The following is a 15,932-nucleotide window of genomic DNA, read 5'->3' as shown; positions in this document are numbered from 1 at the left end:
TCTGGGTTTTAAACATGCTACTGTTCCTACATTCTGTATTAATCCTTTCTCTATCCAGTTTGCTACTGTCACCATCACACTCTGTAAAAAGCTGATTTTTATCATCATTTATGCCAGTTTCACATGCCAACTTTTACAGCAAAGTCCAAGAGGGTTTGGAGTATTTGTCTGTTTCAGTCACATGTTTCTGTGTTATTCCTAAACCACAACCAGGTGCTCATGAATACTTCTTTTATTGTAGGAACTCAAGTCTGCTGGCATTCATCAGCCCAAATTTGCTGCTGAACTGGCTGAGAACAGGGGAAAAAACAGATATAACAACGTCTTACCTTGTGAGTTACTCTCTTAGGTTTTGCATCTTTTACTGGTTGAGTTTTTAGGTGAAAAACCTTGGGTTTGGCTAATCTGTCTTTAATAGTACCCAGAAGTTTCAAAGAGGAGTTAATGTCATCAATTTCCAAGTGAATTAATTTGGGCTGTTGCTTTCCCAAAATCACTGTGTAAGCAAACCTAACTTTCCCTTAATTAAATAATTTTAATTTTCCATTCATGAGAAACCTGCAGTCCAGATTGAAAAAACCAGAGGTTAACGGTTGAATATGGACAGACAGATGTGTGGAGCTATGAGAAATATTAAGACCCTGCTGGCCAGCTGTGCAGATGAACCAAGAGCCTAAGTCCTGCCAGGCTGTCTGCGGGCACCCCAAAGTAGCAGAGTGCAAGAAGGAATTGGAAGGCAAACAGTGAAGGGTACTTAGGAATGCTTTGGAGGAAAAACATCATCTGCAATGGCAGCAGGAGACAAATTACCTATTTTTCTTCAGTAATTAAAACTATAGTAAATTTTGTGTGGATTAAAAATATATAAATATGCAAAACCAAACCATGTTTAAAAAAGTAATCTGAGTATTCTGAATTTTTATCCTGGCCACTCATTTTTCTGAAGGCTTTCATTATAAAAATTCTAAACTCATCATCTATTTATGATTCCTGAAGTTATATTCTTATTCTTAGAATGCATATTGTTCTAAAACACCTTTTGTTTAGAAACCATGCATTAGATAAGCAGTATTTTGCTGAAAGGTTCTAGTTCTAAAATTCGTAATTTTCTTTTCCTTTTTTGTTTTGGCAGATGATATTTCTCGTGTTAAACTTTCAGATCAAAGCTCTGCAGCTGATGACTATATTAATGCAAACTATATGCCTGTAAGTTGCTTCATTAGTTGAAATTAAATACAATGTGTGTTTTTATTATGTGGGCTTAACAGATCATAATGACGTTTAAAATCAGCTTTTTATGTCTCGCTGGTGCAAGCATGTCTGTGTATATTTATTTATTTTGATTTTTTATTCTTCTTCTTAGGGCTATAACTCAAAGAAGGCATTTATTGCTGCACAGGGTCCTTTACCCAATACCATTGAAGACTTCTGGCGCATGATTTGGGAAAAGAACATCTACTCTATTGTTATGTTGACAAAATGTGTTGAACAAGCCCGGGTATGTTTTTATTAAAACTGAACTGTCTCTTGAAGAAGGTTGGATCTCTTCTAATTTTGTTGTTAGACTTTCTTTTAACAACCATCCACTTACTGGAAGACTGTTTTCTAAATTAAATAGGCCAAATTTTTTTAGCTTTTTCCCTTTTCTTATATCTGCCGACTGTCAGAATAGATTGTCTCAGGAGGGTTGTGGATTCGCTGCATTTAAGGCTGGGTTCTTCTCCCTAAAGAATGATTTTGGTAGAGCTTCTCCTGCCTTGAGATAGACCATTGGGAAGGGCGACATGCTTCAGGTGGTGTGTTACTTAAAACTAACCGTCAGTTGCTTCGTTGCTGTGTGTAATGTGTCTAACCTTGTAACTCTTTTCTTAGACAAAATGTGAGCAGTACTGGCCAGACAAACAATCCAAGAGCTACGGTGACGTTATTGTGACAATGGTCTCGGAGATTGTCCTTCCAGAATGGACAATAAGGGACTTCACTGTAGAAAAGGTGAGTACCCCCTCAGCTGTGAGCTGTGTACACCTATCTGTAGAAGTGGTTTATCATATAACTGTGACTTCAAATGTCAAGCAGCACTGGAGTGACAGAATATAATAATTTCACTAAAATGTAATCAAAGTTAACTGAGGGGAAAGGGTAAGAGTGGTTTATTTTAATTTGAGGCTTTGAATGTATTGGTCTGCTTTCTGCCAAAAGTCTGATTTAAAATCTTTCATGGCATTTACTGACAATGAGGTTCTGGTGATATTCATGTATATGCATTTGTTTATATGTCCTGGCATCCCACAACAGTGTTTTAGTAACGTATCCAGAGATGGGAGTGAGTTGTCAGTAAGACCCTCTCTGTGGCAGAAAGCTATCTGCCAGCAAAATCCAGCCCGCTAATGGGAATTACCGATTGTCCCATCAGTGATCCTGCAGCTCCTGTTTCCCTGCCCGAGACTTGCACCAAACCTTTGGTTTGTGCAGATACTTGGCATATCTGCTAGACTGCACAATTAGCAGTGTCAGCAAATGTAATGCAGCAGATATGATCTTGGAGTAAAGTGAAAAGTAAAAGGAAATTATTTCAAAGTATTCTCTCCCAGAGTAGAAGGAAGAGGGAAACTGAAATATCATTGATCAAATTACTGTGCAGTTTTTAACAGGTATCTTTAATGAAGCTGAGCTTTGCCTGGTACTTACGGTAGGGAGCCCTACTGTTGCTCCTCTGAAGCCTGTTTGTTTTCTGTGTTTTTTTAACGTGTATTCCTGTAGTCCAACACACCAGAGAGCCACACGGTGCGCCAGTTCCATTTCACCTCCTGGCCAGATCACGGAGTGCCAGAGACAACAGACCTTCTCATCAACTTCAGGCACCTTGTTCATGAATATAGCAGTCAAAATCCAATCGACTCTCCTACTCTGGTGCACTGCAGGTAGGAAGAACACGTTTGTGTTAGAAACGCTTTTATTTTGTGGCTTTTTAAAGAACAATGTGATTAAAAAAAAAAAAGGAAAAATAAGTCTCTTTGCTGAAGGACATGGGCTGTTCACCCTGCGGAATTAAAACCTTTGCCCCAACATAGCAATGCTGTACAGGTAGCAAAGTACATGATACAAAATTTCATTAAAATAGACTGTCTCTCCTAGCCTGGAAAACTTAGCTGAAAAAGTTGCCTTTTCAAGTGCTTTCATATGTAATCTCGTGCAAGTGTAAGGCTGGGAAGCCCAGAAGCATGTCCTCCCTCCCTCCCTCTTGGCGGTGGTAAGAACCATCTTTCTGGACTGCAGAGGCTTGTAATACCTGTGCCACTGAAACAACAGAAAGCATTTTATGAGCTTCACTGGCTTTTCATCAGGCCACCCGTGAGCAGGTAGTTGAGAGAAAGCACTAACTAACTTCCCCGTGTCACCACAGTGCTGGTGTCGGGAGGACAGGGACGTTCATCGCCATTGACCGCCTGATTCAGCAGATTGAAATGGAGAATACTGTGGATGTGTATGGAGTGGTGTATGATCTTCGCATGCACCGACCTTTAATGGTGCAAACTGAGGTAAGGCTGTCTTTCATCCAGCAGCATGTTTTTCAAATGTGCATAATAATCCAGAAAAGGTGGATTCAAGATGTAGCTCAGAATTGCAGGGAGATGAGGTATTAAGGAGCAATTTGAAACGGCTCTGTATTAACTTCCCTCCTTCGTGCCTCATCTCTTCCCACAACAGTAGTGGCAGGCAGTGGCCGTCGCACGTCCAAGCAATCTCTTTGTTACAGAGTATTTTGTAGGACTGGCATTTGCAGCTGGAAAGTTTTGGTTTTTTTTGCAGCTTGTTTTACCCATGTGAGTTTTATCTCTATAGCTGTGAGCCAGAATTATCTTGAGTCGAGAGGTCTCGGTGCGCATCTTTTCTTTTGTGTTCTGCAGAAACACACATGTTCCTCCTGAAATTATCACTTTGATCCAAAAAGATGTGTGGATTAACTCAAGCTGATTTGGAAAAGGCTGTAAAAAACCTCCATCGTGAAAGTCTCTTAAGACAGTGTTAGGCATGACAGTAAATTTGGCCCTACTTTGTATGGGGAAATTGATCAGATGACACCATGAGGTCCTTTCCAGCCCTATTTTCTATGAACTATACATACAACTTCTAAAAAATACTCTGGGATAACATTAAATGCAGTGAATCCAAAAATTTAGGAGCAGAATTACTTCCAAAATCAGGTCTTTTCTAGAAATATATTACCCTCCTTTTTCTTTTTCTCCCATCAGGACCAGTACGTCTTCCTAAACCAGTGTGTTATGGATATTATTAGATCCCAGAAAGAGAAGAAAACTGATCTTATTTACCAAAACACGACAGCAATGGCAATCTATGAAAACTTCACACCTGGGCCAGGCTTTGGGAAGGCCAATGGCTACCACACATAGCCTGGAAGGAACGCAGCGTCTCCAGGAGGTGTTGCCTGCGCATGGGAAAGGGAGATGTTTTACTCATGTTTTCCGGGATTGTGTGCAGTGTCTCATGTCTGGCTGCTCCAGTTCTGTCCGCATTCGAAGATGTGACCTACAGGAGGGAAAACACAATGCTGGCAGGAGCTGCAGATTGATATTAAAAAAAAAAAAAAAACAAAAAACACCCAAGCAAAACTGTTTAAAGTTAACAGAGGAATCCTGCTTTTTCTTGGGAATTTAACAGTGCTGATAGATGAAATAGCATTTGCAGTATGAATGGTGAACTACAATTTAAATATTAAAATAATAACACAAGCTTTTTATTACAATTTTATATTATTTCATTTACAGACACCAGACTTGTGGGCTGTTTTAATATATTTAATTATAAGTTTCAGGAACATATTTTATCTACTGTATCTGGTTACTTAGCTAATAGATATGTGCCTCTGTGATTTTTATTTTTTTTCTGTGTTCCTTTTTATTTAAAAAAGGAGTACAAACAACTCCTACAAATGGACATTTATACTTGGAAATTGTGCCTTTTCTAGTTGCTACTCTAGAAAAAAAACCAGCAGAGATTCTATTTTTATACTGAAACTCTTAATGAGAACACAGATTTTTTTTAACTAAGGCTTATGTCAAACTTAACTGTAGTTGCACTGTTGGCAGGACTCTCCAGAAGTTTGGAGGTGAGCTTTCTTTTTGCATTTCACCACAAATATCCCCTGCCTTAATGTTTCGGTGCCTCTGCTAGAGGAAGAGGAGTGTGGTCTGTCACTCCAAGCTTTAACTATAAGTAAAAAACCTGAGCAAGCGAATACATGAACGTGTGTGCGGGGGTGTGTGTGAGTGTGTATGAAGGACAGAATAGCTCCTCCCTGTTCCTGGCTGATATTCCTGTTTTTATACAATTTATAATGACTTATTTAAAGGTGCAATATATGATTTACTGAATAATGATCACTCTATTCTAATAGAGTTTTACTCAGGTTGGTGTCTTATTATTGTTGTTCTTTTTCCTCAAATATAGAAATCTGTGAAAATGTCGAACTAAGGTTCCAAGTGTCCAAGCACTCCCAAACAGATTGACTGGCTTTACTATTTCTACCAGAACAAATTGCACAAAATTCTGCTGTAAAGACCAATTTCTCAGTTGTTTTAGCCATTCAGAACTGAGACACATCTTACTTGCCTGCATCTCATTAATGATTGTTTTATAATTATTTGTGATATACTGCTGCTGTTGTTTTAACTGGTCCTTTTAAAAACAGAACAAACAAGCAGAAGACCCCTAGTTGCTGATTTTACGAGTCAGGAATTAGCATGGATTTATTTTGCTGGTACAGAACTGTTAGATTTACGAAGGCATTACCATTGAAGGACTTCTTAATTAGCTGGGGGGGCGGGTTGGTCTTCGGGTCATTGCACTGGTTGCATTGCAGAGGAATATGAAGTTTATGAATAATGCTATAGAATAGCTATAAAGTGGTGAAAAATCTTATGAAGGTTTAATAACCAGAGTCCCTGGAATTCTGCTGCTTTTTTGGATTTTTTTTGTTTTTGTTTGTTTTAGCAGAGTTGTAAGAAAAAGCTACAGATACTAGGAGTATATGTGGCATTACAGTGGAACCTGGCAACCTTGCAGAATCCACTGTCAGCTGAAGGAAAACACGGGAATTCCTGGTGCACAACTGTAACTTTACAGACACCCAGAGGAATTTTTTACAACCTAGTGTGAAATTGTGGTGTGCTACGTGAGCAAAACTGGAGGACAAACCACAGTGCGCTTCAGCTTTTTTTTTGTAGCAGCCACTTGTGTGTTCTTGAATATACTTTTTTCTCTCTTTCTCTGAAATACTTTAAAAAAAAAAAATTTTTTTTTAAAAAAAACAGCATTGATAATCCTGCCCAACTCCATCCAAACTGGCAGTTCACATAGTGGATCTCTCCCCAGCATTCTTCCTAAGCTGCTGTCGGATGACAAACAAAGATAAACCACCTGGACCAAACAGAACCATTCCAAAGGAACTGGGAGGGAGGAAAGCCTGTCCCTTACAGTCGCATTGTTTTTTTCTCTCATTATCTTTTAATTACTGCACATCTGTGCAGAGCACAGAGCCAGTATTCATTATTCCAGGTCTCACAAGAACTTGCTGCCTTAGAGTGATGAATGCTCTCTTGCTACAGAAGGCCCTTGTTTTCTATAGCACAGGAGAGAGGGAGATGGATCTTCTATGCTAGATCATGCGTTTGCGTTACATTGCAGGAGAACATCAGAAAACTAGCTAGAATCGTATCTGTTTCTGCCTAACCACTGCCCAGATATTCTTGCAGAACACAAAAGTATCTTTCCTATAATTCTGATGTTGTAAGCAGGTGCCAAATTCTCGCTTGTGTCATCATCTAATGAGTATCCATTTTTAATACAACTGTATGCACGTGTTTTCCCAAAACTGACTCATTGTAAGAAGAGACTGAAGTAAATGACCTACTGATCCCAGGCATAGTTGGAAAAAGTTGGTAAGGCTTAAAATGTTGTAAACATGAAGTTGGCCATAGTGTCAATGGGAATAAGGAGGACTTGCCTCATAGGGTAGCTCTGCAGGAGGAGGAGGATTGCAGATAACGCTCTACTACCTTGTGGAACTGTCTTGGTCGAGATGACTTGAATTCCTCCAAATAACTTTTCCCTGCCTTCTGATGTTCTCGGTGTTACAATTGCAGAGATCTGTCTCTTTGGTCAATGTTTTCTCTTGTTGTTGCCTATCTGCTTTTTGGGCTGAAAGCTCCGCTGTGTGGCAATAGCATCTCCTGCATTTCTGTTCTACTCTTTTTCCCATTTGAGGCCTGCTTAAGAAGGGAAAAGTTGATGTGTTTCAAATAAGTGACTGTTGAATATCTTGAAATGATGTACAAATTTTATTGTTTTCATATTTGTTGTACAGGAAGTTTCAGCACATGTCTATAATGTTTTTAATGGTTTGATTTCTTTTTAAAGATATAAAAATAACAATTAAAAAGCATCATCCTAGAGCATTTTCTGTCTTGTTTTCTTTCTTGGATTTTTTTTTTTTTCAGTTCCTGTTGAATAAAATCAGTTTGACAAATTGCCCATTTCATTTATAAGGGCTTTAGAATGGATAAGGAAAGTGGACTCCAGTCCACTTGAGTCAGGTGTGTGTTACAGTCACTGAGGCTCCCTGCGAGGGTGTTCATCTGTCATTGAGACTTGCCTGGCAGGAGCAGGGCCTGATGCTTATGTGTCCTGGCAGTTGGTGGCTTCTCTAAACGAAGAGCTTGGTACCAGTTAAAGGAACAATACCTTCCTCTGTGGTCAATCAAAAGATTTCCACTCCCTGAAATAGCCTTGGGAGAGGACCCGTGTTTCTAGGACTCATTTACTTCCAGAAAAACAAGAGTGAGGACTCTTTTGTCCCTTGAAGGGGATTTTCTTTTGTCAGGAGGAGATTGTTGAAGGGGTGCAGAAATATCTTTGTTACAGCTGTCATCTTGATTACAGATTACCTGGCTGCAGATGCATATAAAATTACCTCAGTTAAGTCCATTTCTTCTAAAATTCTTAGTTTCCATTCCTGGTTGTCATCTGACTCACTCTCAAGGAGGATCACATGCCTGGAGGGTAATAGTGGAACTCAGCAGCTTTCCAATTCCTCACTGGGTGCTGACGCTGTAGAATCTTGTGATCCTCCATGGTAACTCAGCTGCGTTTTTGGAAATGACTGCATGGTGAGATGGTGAGAGCAAAGCATGATTGTCTCATCATCTTCCAGTGGGAGCATGTGCCAGCCACACAATGGTTGTCTGAGTGCTCTTGCTGAGACTCAGGCTGCAGAAGAGAAGCTGTGACAATGAACCTCCCAGTGCAGGACCTGCAGCAGCTGACCATCAGTGCCAGGGGCAATCAGCCTCAGGGAGACTTTCAGGGAGCAAAATTCCTCACTTCCCTCCCCCCCACACACTTTAAATCACATAGGTTTGTTTGAAATGCTAGAACTTCAGTAAAACCAACTGTTTTGGCTGTCATTTGGAGTGTTAGTTTGTTCGGGCGGGTAGAGAACATGAGCCGGCAGTGTGCCCAGGTGGCCAAGAAGGCCAACAGCGTCCTGGCCTGTGTCAGGAATAGTGTGGCCAGCAGGAGTAGGGAAGTGATCGTGCCCCTGTACTCAGCACTGGTGAGGCCGCACCTTGAATACTGTGTTCAGTTTTGGGCCGCTCACTACAAGAAGGATGTTGAGGTGCTGGAGCGTGTCCAGAGAAGGGGCAACGAAGCTGGTGAGGGGTCTGGAGCACAAGTCTTATGAGGAGCGGCTGAGGGAACAGGGGTTGTTTAGTCTGGAGAAGAGGAGGCTGAGAGGAGACCTTATCGCTCTCTACAACTACCTGAAAGGGGGTTGTGGCGACAAGGGTGTTGGCCTCTTCTCCCAAGTAACTAGTGATAGGACAAGAGGAAATGGCCTCAAGTTGCGCCAGGGGAGGTTTAGATTGGATATTAGGAAAAATTTCTTCACTGAGGGTGTGGTCAGGCATTGGAACAGGCTGCCCAGGGAGGTGGTGGAGTCGCCATCTCTGGAAGTGTTCAAAAAACGTGTGGATGTGGCGCTTCAGGACATGGTTTAGGGGACATGGTGGCGCTGGATTAATGGTTGGACTTGATGATCTTAAAGGTCCTTTCCAACCTAGTGATTCTGTGATTCTGAGTTGAACCCATGTATCTGGAAATCACGTTCTGTACCTGGTCTTGTCATTTACTGGTGTTACTGCCTTTGAGACTAAAAAGGTGGAGGTCAGAGAGGAGAGGATGTAACATTTTTGCCCAGTTATTTGCTTGATAAATGGGATGCAGTCAGAAATACTGTTGCCCTTGTATGCCCTCCCTGGCTGGGTGTTATCTCCAGCATGGACTTTGGAGATGAACAGTTGTGGATGTTCTTGCAGAAGAGGGTCAGAAGTGGGAGCTTGGAAAGGAAAAATACTTGAAAGCTTTGTGCATTCTGCTTTGTCCAAGCAAAAAGAAAAAGCCTCTTAGCGATGGGAAGGATACTAGGTCTTAATAGGTCTTAATGGGTGATCTGAGTAAAAACTAATTAAAAGATGCAGATGCAATCACTTTTATCCAGGGGCAGAATGAGGGGCAAGCAAAGATCCATGGTTTACTTGCTTCTGAAGTAGGTAGGTACAGCGTTCTCCCACTTCTCATACCCACCAGCAAAGTTACTGTACTTCCTTTTTCCAGTCACCATGGCTCTGCCTCAGGGAGTCCCTTTCTGCTCTTCACAGAAGACATCGTGTTGTTGAAACCAACGGCTTTAAACAGTTTCATTTCCAGCACTTTGCAGAAATGTTTATGGAGTTGGTACCAAACAGCACCTCTCTCTAGCATTGTGCTTCATGCCATTCTCCCTCCTCTCAGCTTGGGCAAACTCTTCGCCCAAGCCATCCTCCTGCCTGCAGGGGAGGAAGAGGAGGCAAACGAAGCAGAAAACCTGACTTGGAAGCACCAGGAGGAGCAGCTTCCTGCCTGCTTCGCTGGCAGAAGGGAAAGAGCTCTTTGTACATATCACAAGGGGGAGAAGCTGAGAGCCCCTCTTGGACTATTTATTACCTCTGAAGAAAAAGATTCAGGATCCAGGCCTGTTCTTCTTTGTCTCTGTTACTTAATTCAAGTAATAATTCAAGTTGCCTTTTTTTTTTTTTCATCTTAAGTTGATAGCCGTAATCTCCTGACAGCCAGAAGCAAAGCTGGCAAATTAGCCCCTCTCACTGAGAAAAGGTAGTCTACTTTGATACAAAATTAGTTACTTTAACTCACGTTTTACCTCCAACTTTCCAAGTGACCAGGAAAAAGCCAGATTCTTTGGAATGATGTTCTGGATGTAATGCTAGGGTTTCATGGACATCCTTAGTATATTAGTAGTGCTTACAAGAAGCTTTCTAGGGACACAAGAGCTGTGTGCTGGGGACAGAGTGTTCTCCACGCACCATGCCATGTCTCTGCCCTTGTTTCAATACAGGGCAGGATGGGCAAGTAGATGTATCCTCTGTAAGAGATTTCTGGACTTTTTTTTTTTTTTAATCTGGCAGTTTTCAGATGTGGTGTTTCTAGTGTTGGGAATGTACTATCAGAAGGAAAACAGGCTGATCTAGTGTCAGCTCTGATTAAGGTATGTATCTACCTAAAAGGTGATTGCTGTCACTCCAGAAGGGAAATACAGCCTGATCATTTCTGCTTTAAGCCTGCAGATGGCACATGATACCACTGTTCTTTCCACTCTTCCTGCGAGGCTGCTCGCTTTTTCACTTCCTTCCCAGATTCTAATAACCTCCCTCCACCCCATGTGCTGTTTCCCTTTCCTTCTCCCCACGTTGTAGGTACAAAGCCTGTCTCCTCCAGCGCCGCCTAATGTCCCCTCCAGCCCTGGCCCATGTCAGTGGTCAAGCCAAGGTCACCGTGGCTGTGTAAGGCTGTCTGCCTACTCCAATGGGGGTTAGGTAGCTCATGCTCATCTGTAGAGTGTTGTACACCTGACCAGGTGACTTTTTTTTTTTTTCAGAAACTCTTAAGTTCAGCAATAGCCTGACAATGCCAAATAATCCTCTGCTTCCTTGGGAAGTGCTTTTACGCTTGAGTCCTGCTGATACCTATCTTCTGATGGTGCGTGTAGTCCAAGGTGTAAGGACTCTGGCTTGGACCAGTCTGGAGTTGGTTATTCAGCATTATTGGCTGTGTGCTCATTTCCCAGCTTAACAGTCTGCTCCACAGCTGTTCCCAGCGATAACGGATTTATAAGATTGCTGAACACAGTGCAAATACATCAATAAAGACAGTGAACAGCAATGTGCTTGCTCATACCGCTCAATATGAATAACAGTTAAAAGGCTATTTCAGTTAATGGATCTGTTTTTGTGTGTGTGTGTAACACTAACCGTGATTCTTCCATGCCCTTTTTTACGTAGGTCCTTCGAGAGGTTTTAAATGTACCTTTTAAAGCATCTGACAACATCTGCTGGGTTACTTTGGCTTCTTCCAGCTCCAGCCTGAAATACAGCAAGATTTCAATGCAAAGCTCTAGTGATAGGTAGATATTATTACAAGCACAGCTATAATGGAGATAGGTGTGTGAGGGAGCATCAGCAAATGCTCTGAATCTACTGGATGATGTATCTACAGCTACCCAGCTGCTTACAAACCCTTCCACCTTTGAATGAGGAATAAATCAAAACTAGAAATAACACTTCACATCCAAACTTCCCATGCTTGCACTGCTGTGAGCGGGGTTTGGCTGGGCTGAGTGGCTCTTGACTGCTGCCCCTGGCCTGAGCGATGCTCCCAGCGCTGACAGTGACGGGCCAGGTTGGCAGGTGCGGGAGGAAAGCTGAGCTCTGGGGGCTGTTTGTAGGCCAGTTAGCAAAATACTGAGAAAAATTTTTGAACAATAAGAATCAATCAAACCTTTAAAACCATTGTAATTGAATAATAAGCCATGTCTAAAGCTATTGAACTGTTTTTCCTCTGTATTTTCCTAAAATGTGACTGAGATGCCAGCAAAATAGATTTCATAGTCTTAGCTGCGGTAAGACCATCAACGTTTTCATTCGTCAAGCTCATTGCCAGCATGTTAGTACCAGTCATGTTATTTCTGTTAAGACACCTGATATTGGCACTTGGTATTTCAAAAATGAGCTTTTTAGGGTTTTAGAGAGCATTGCCTTTAAAAAATGCCACCAAAGCAAGATTTTAACAGTTCCACAGTACCTGAAAAAAATATTTCTTGGGAATTTCTTTCCATTTAATTTTTTCACCATTTGGACATTTTTTTAAAGCAATTTAAAGTAAATATGAACATTGTCTGTTTCAATAAGGATTTAAGAGTATATTCCATTTTTGTTTCTCTAAAATGTGTTTTTGTAGTCAAGGGGACTGAAATACTGAGAAGTCCAAAGAAAGCACCAGTTTCAGTCACATGTGGAAGATGACCTTCTCCCTGCTCCCCTACCCTTGCAAGTCAGACGAGAGAACGAATGGAGACATGCCCAGAGCTTGTGCAGGGCCTTGGCAAACCGAACTTCTTTTTTATTTTTTGAGAAAAATTAAGCACCCAGTTAGAAAATGGTGGGCCAGAGAATAGGGAATCTAAATATATATGGATGTCAATCGGTAACATCCCTTTAAACTCTTCGCAGATAGTAATCTGAGCTATCTAGAACTCAAGACAAGTTACTGTAACACTGATAATGCTCCTATATGTAGATTTTGGTATTGAAATAGGTCATGAAATACCAATAGGTCAATGAAAATAAATAGGTCAATGTATTTTTTCCACAGTATTCTCTTATCTGATTTATAGATTTGAGTTAGGGCCTTATTATAAGCAGCTGTGGAAAGGATATGCTTTTTCCTCTAGAGCATTGCACTGAGCCACTGTCATGTGTATTTAGGTAATCTTTCCATTTCACAGACAGAAGTTAGATATTTTTTCTTAATTGTTTTGCCTCTAGCCAATGCTGTGTAAGTGTGCATGGCTGGGAGGCTGAAATTTTACAAGTCAGTCTGAGGAAGCCAAAATGTTATTACTAAACCAAAGCCTTAAGCCTCTCTCTAAGTCACCAGCTGTAAATGATATTAGAAGTATGTGGAAGTATTTTCCTATAGAATATGGCCAATTGGTTCCAGATGAAACATGGTTGTAGTTGCCAATTTATTACATAAAGTGATCAATGTGCTTTAAGTGCTTTGACTAGGTAGAGCCAGAATCTATGTGAAAACATAACTGCCAGCACCGCAGTCTGCAGAGGCTGCTCTCTCTGCACTCAGGGAAAGCACGACACTGCATGCATTTTTGCCAGGATTGGCCTTTCACTCAGCAAACATTTCAACTTTCAAGGAACTTCGCTATTTAGTTTATTTTGGAAAAGGCAGGATGGCTCTAGGGGAGGCAAGCTGGCTGCTTTCTGAGCTGGGGATGGAGCTGCTGAGGAGGGAAGGACCATCTCCTGATGAGAGTTTGCAATAAATGGTATGACCAGAGGCAGGAGATAAATACAACCAGCAGCTGAGTGAGGCACGAGACAGCAGTGTGATGACCATGGTCACCCTAATAAGCAGCATTTGCAATTGTCTACCATTTTCTGGACTTCTTAGATACAAAATTTTTAGGAGATATTTGAAGGCGGTTCTACAAAGTCTTCACAAGTAGTTCCTTTCAGTAAAACGGGAACAAAACAGGACTGGGAATAAAATCAGAAGGGTTTGTGGGCAATTCAAAGCCTAGACAGTGGATGTTAGTATCATTAACAAAGATGCACAATCACCTATGAAATACCACAAAAAGGAGTGGCAAAATGAACTGACATCTTCGCCAGCACCTGCACTGTAGGGCTGAATCGCTTTCCCGTGGGCTGGGGGAAGCAGAATGCGCTCTTGCTGTGCTGGAGCTGAGGGGCTGTGGTGGGGAAAACCTGTGTGTTTCACTGCAGGTGTACACTGCAAATATTTGCAGAAGTGAGGCTGTGGTGCCTCTTCTTGTTTCACGCAACAGAGAAGGGAAAAAATAAAGCATTTTCACATAGTCAAATAATTCCATTGCAACTAATATAACATCTTAATAACCTGGGACTGTACCAGAAACCAGCAGGCAAACAGCAGGGTGAGATTAGTGTGGAGTCTCTCATCAGCCTCCACAGGGAAGGCATCATGCTCCAAGCTGACAGCAGCCTTTTAACTTTGCTGGTGTGTAAGGAAAATTCCTACATGCTAATAGTCAAATTATGATTTCCCATGATTGAAAGGCAGGAGCTGCTAAGCATAACAAAGCACGCTTCCCCTGCTCACTAGGACATCTGCCAGCGCTATGATCAAATCATGGCTTTCCTTGGCCCACAGTCAGGAGCAAACTGCATATTCTTGATCAAAAGCACAGTCTGCTTGGGTGGAGATGGTTTAATTATTGGTGACAAATGTGACAAAAGTCCTTCAAAGTGACAGTCTCAGGATAGTTCAGCATTCACATATGGGGGAATCAATTGACTAATTACAGCAATAAATAACCTCAATGATAAAACTGAAACACAAGGTGCGGTCAGAGCTGCCAAAGTCACAGGCAGCAGGCATGAACGTGGCCAGGTTGGGGAGACTTGCCGGTGCTGAAGACTGTGGGTGGGGGAAGAGACATTTGGGGTCAGTCAGTCATCTAAGGATGTGCCTGGCTTTTTGATCTGGTTCTTGCTATCCAAAAGCAGCTGAGGGGCCAGCCCAAGAAGTTGCAGTGGTCAGAGCAGAATCTCCCTGCGGTACCTTGTCGGTGTTGCAAAGCAGCTGGCAGGGCTCCGTCTCCCTGGCATGGGCCAGTCCCCGGGATTAGCCCAGGGCCCTCTGCACCAAGCAGAGCCACAGCACAGGAAACCAGAAGGGCTGCAATGGATGGGAAAACCCAAAATAACTCATACAGTTAACTGAAATGCCAACTACTCCTAAGTAATTTCACAGCAAGGGCAGAAGGCAAACAGAAAACACAGTGATGATTAGGCTCTTGCTACATCTGGGCAAATCCCTCTGCCCTGGAAGCTGACTGATTTACTTGCAAGGAGGGGTTTGTGAGCAGCCTGAGTACGCCTGCTGTCTCTAATCCTCCCTGCTCCCCTGGTAAACCATAACCAGGCAGGCATCCTGAACGCAGCCACAGGCCTGCTGCCTGCTAACCTGTGTGGGGAGGGCGCATTTCAAAGGGCGGAAGTCACAGCACCCAGATGGATTCCCCTTTGGCAGCAGATGAAAGCTATGTGGTTTCAGAACAAAGAGCTTGATTTTTGCATGTAGGAAATTAAGAGATCGACTGTGTAATGTTATACCAGCTGGAGGGGAAGCCTTAAAAGTTAAAAAAAGCACATTATACTTGATGCATTTGCCAGTGATGCTGTCTGAGGCATTCTGCACTAACTGAAATTGCAATACAGCGCAGGTGAGGGAGCCGGGCCAGCAGAACAGTGGTAACAACAGATTTATACCTCTTCTTAACTGCAGCACATCACTCTTACTAAAAGGAGGAGAAAGGGGTTTATTTTAACAGAAATCTATTTGTGGCTGTTTGGAAATGGGGGCTGGAATAAAATGCAAGCAATGAAATCTGGTACTTAGATTACAGAAGCCAGTAATAATTTCTTACTTTTCCTCAGTTTGGCTATGCCTATGGTCTTGCACGCTGGGGAGCTGACTCGGAAGTACCAGGCCAGCATCAAAGGTTTTCTTCTAACGAAGGCTTATGGCTTCCATGCATGATCCTGTTCAGCACATACATGAGTTAAACCAAGACTCCTGTGGCACTGGCAGTTGAGAACAGCTTTTAAGATACTGGCTCACAGAAGAAGCTACTGTGCTGCATGTAGTACCTTATTCCATGGGCTTATATACAAGCGCCCTGAAATCAGTGGACTAAACACAGAGGTGGTACTGCTGTGGGAGCAAAGGTGTACCTGCCA

The 15,932-nt window shown here is 42.1% G+C and overlaps 1 protein-coding gene across 1 annotated transcript in view; it reads left to right on the top strand.

Moving 5' to 3' along the window:
• PTPRJ (protein tyrosine phosphatase receptor type J) overlaps positions 1–4,832 on the top strand; it is a gene marked incomplete at its 5' end in the record, with an annotated part of 79,146 nt that extends 74,314 nt beyond the window's left edge. The window contains 7 exons of the mRNA XM_082000760.1: positions 242–332; positions 1,133–1,206; positions 1,364–1,498; positions 1,873–1,992; positions 2,761–2,921; positions 3,404–3,539; positions 4,254–4,832. Coding sequence (XP_081856886.1) covers positions 242–332; positions 1,133–1,206; positions 1,364–1,498; positions 1,873–1,992; positions 2,761–2,921; positions 3,404–3,539; positions 4,254–4,412 — 876 coding nt within the window. The 3' untranslated portion in view covers positions 4,413–4,832. The remainder of the gene's footprint in view (positions 1–241; positions 333–1,132; positions 1,207–1,363; positions 1,499–1,872; positions 1,993–2,760; positions 2,922–3,403; positions 3,540–4,253) is intronic.
• Between the last annotated feature and the right edge of the window lie 11,100 nt (positions 4,833–15,932).

Source organism: Phaethon aethereus (assembly GCF_964289735.1).
Source record: "Phaethon aethereus genome assembly, chromosome: 5".
Lineage (NCBI taxonomy): Eukaryota > Metazoa > Chordata > Aves > Phaethontiformes > Phaethontidae > Phaethon > Phaethon aethereus.
This window is presented reverse-complemented; position numbering and strand designations above follow the sequence as displayed.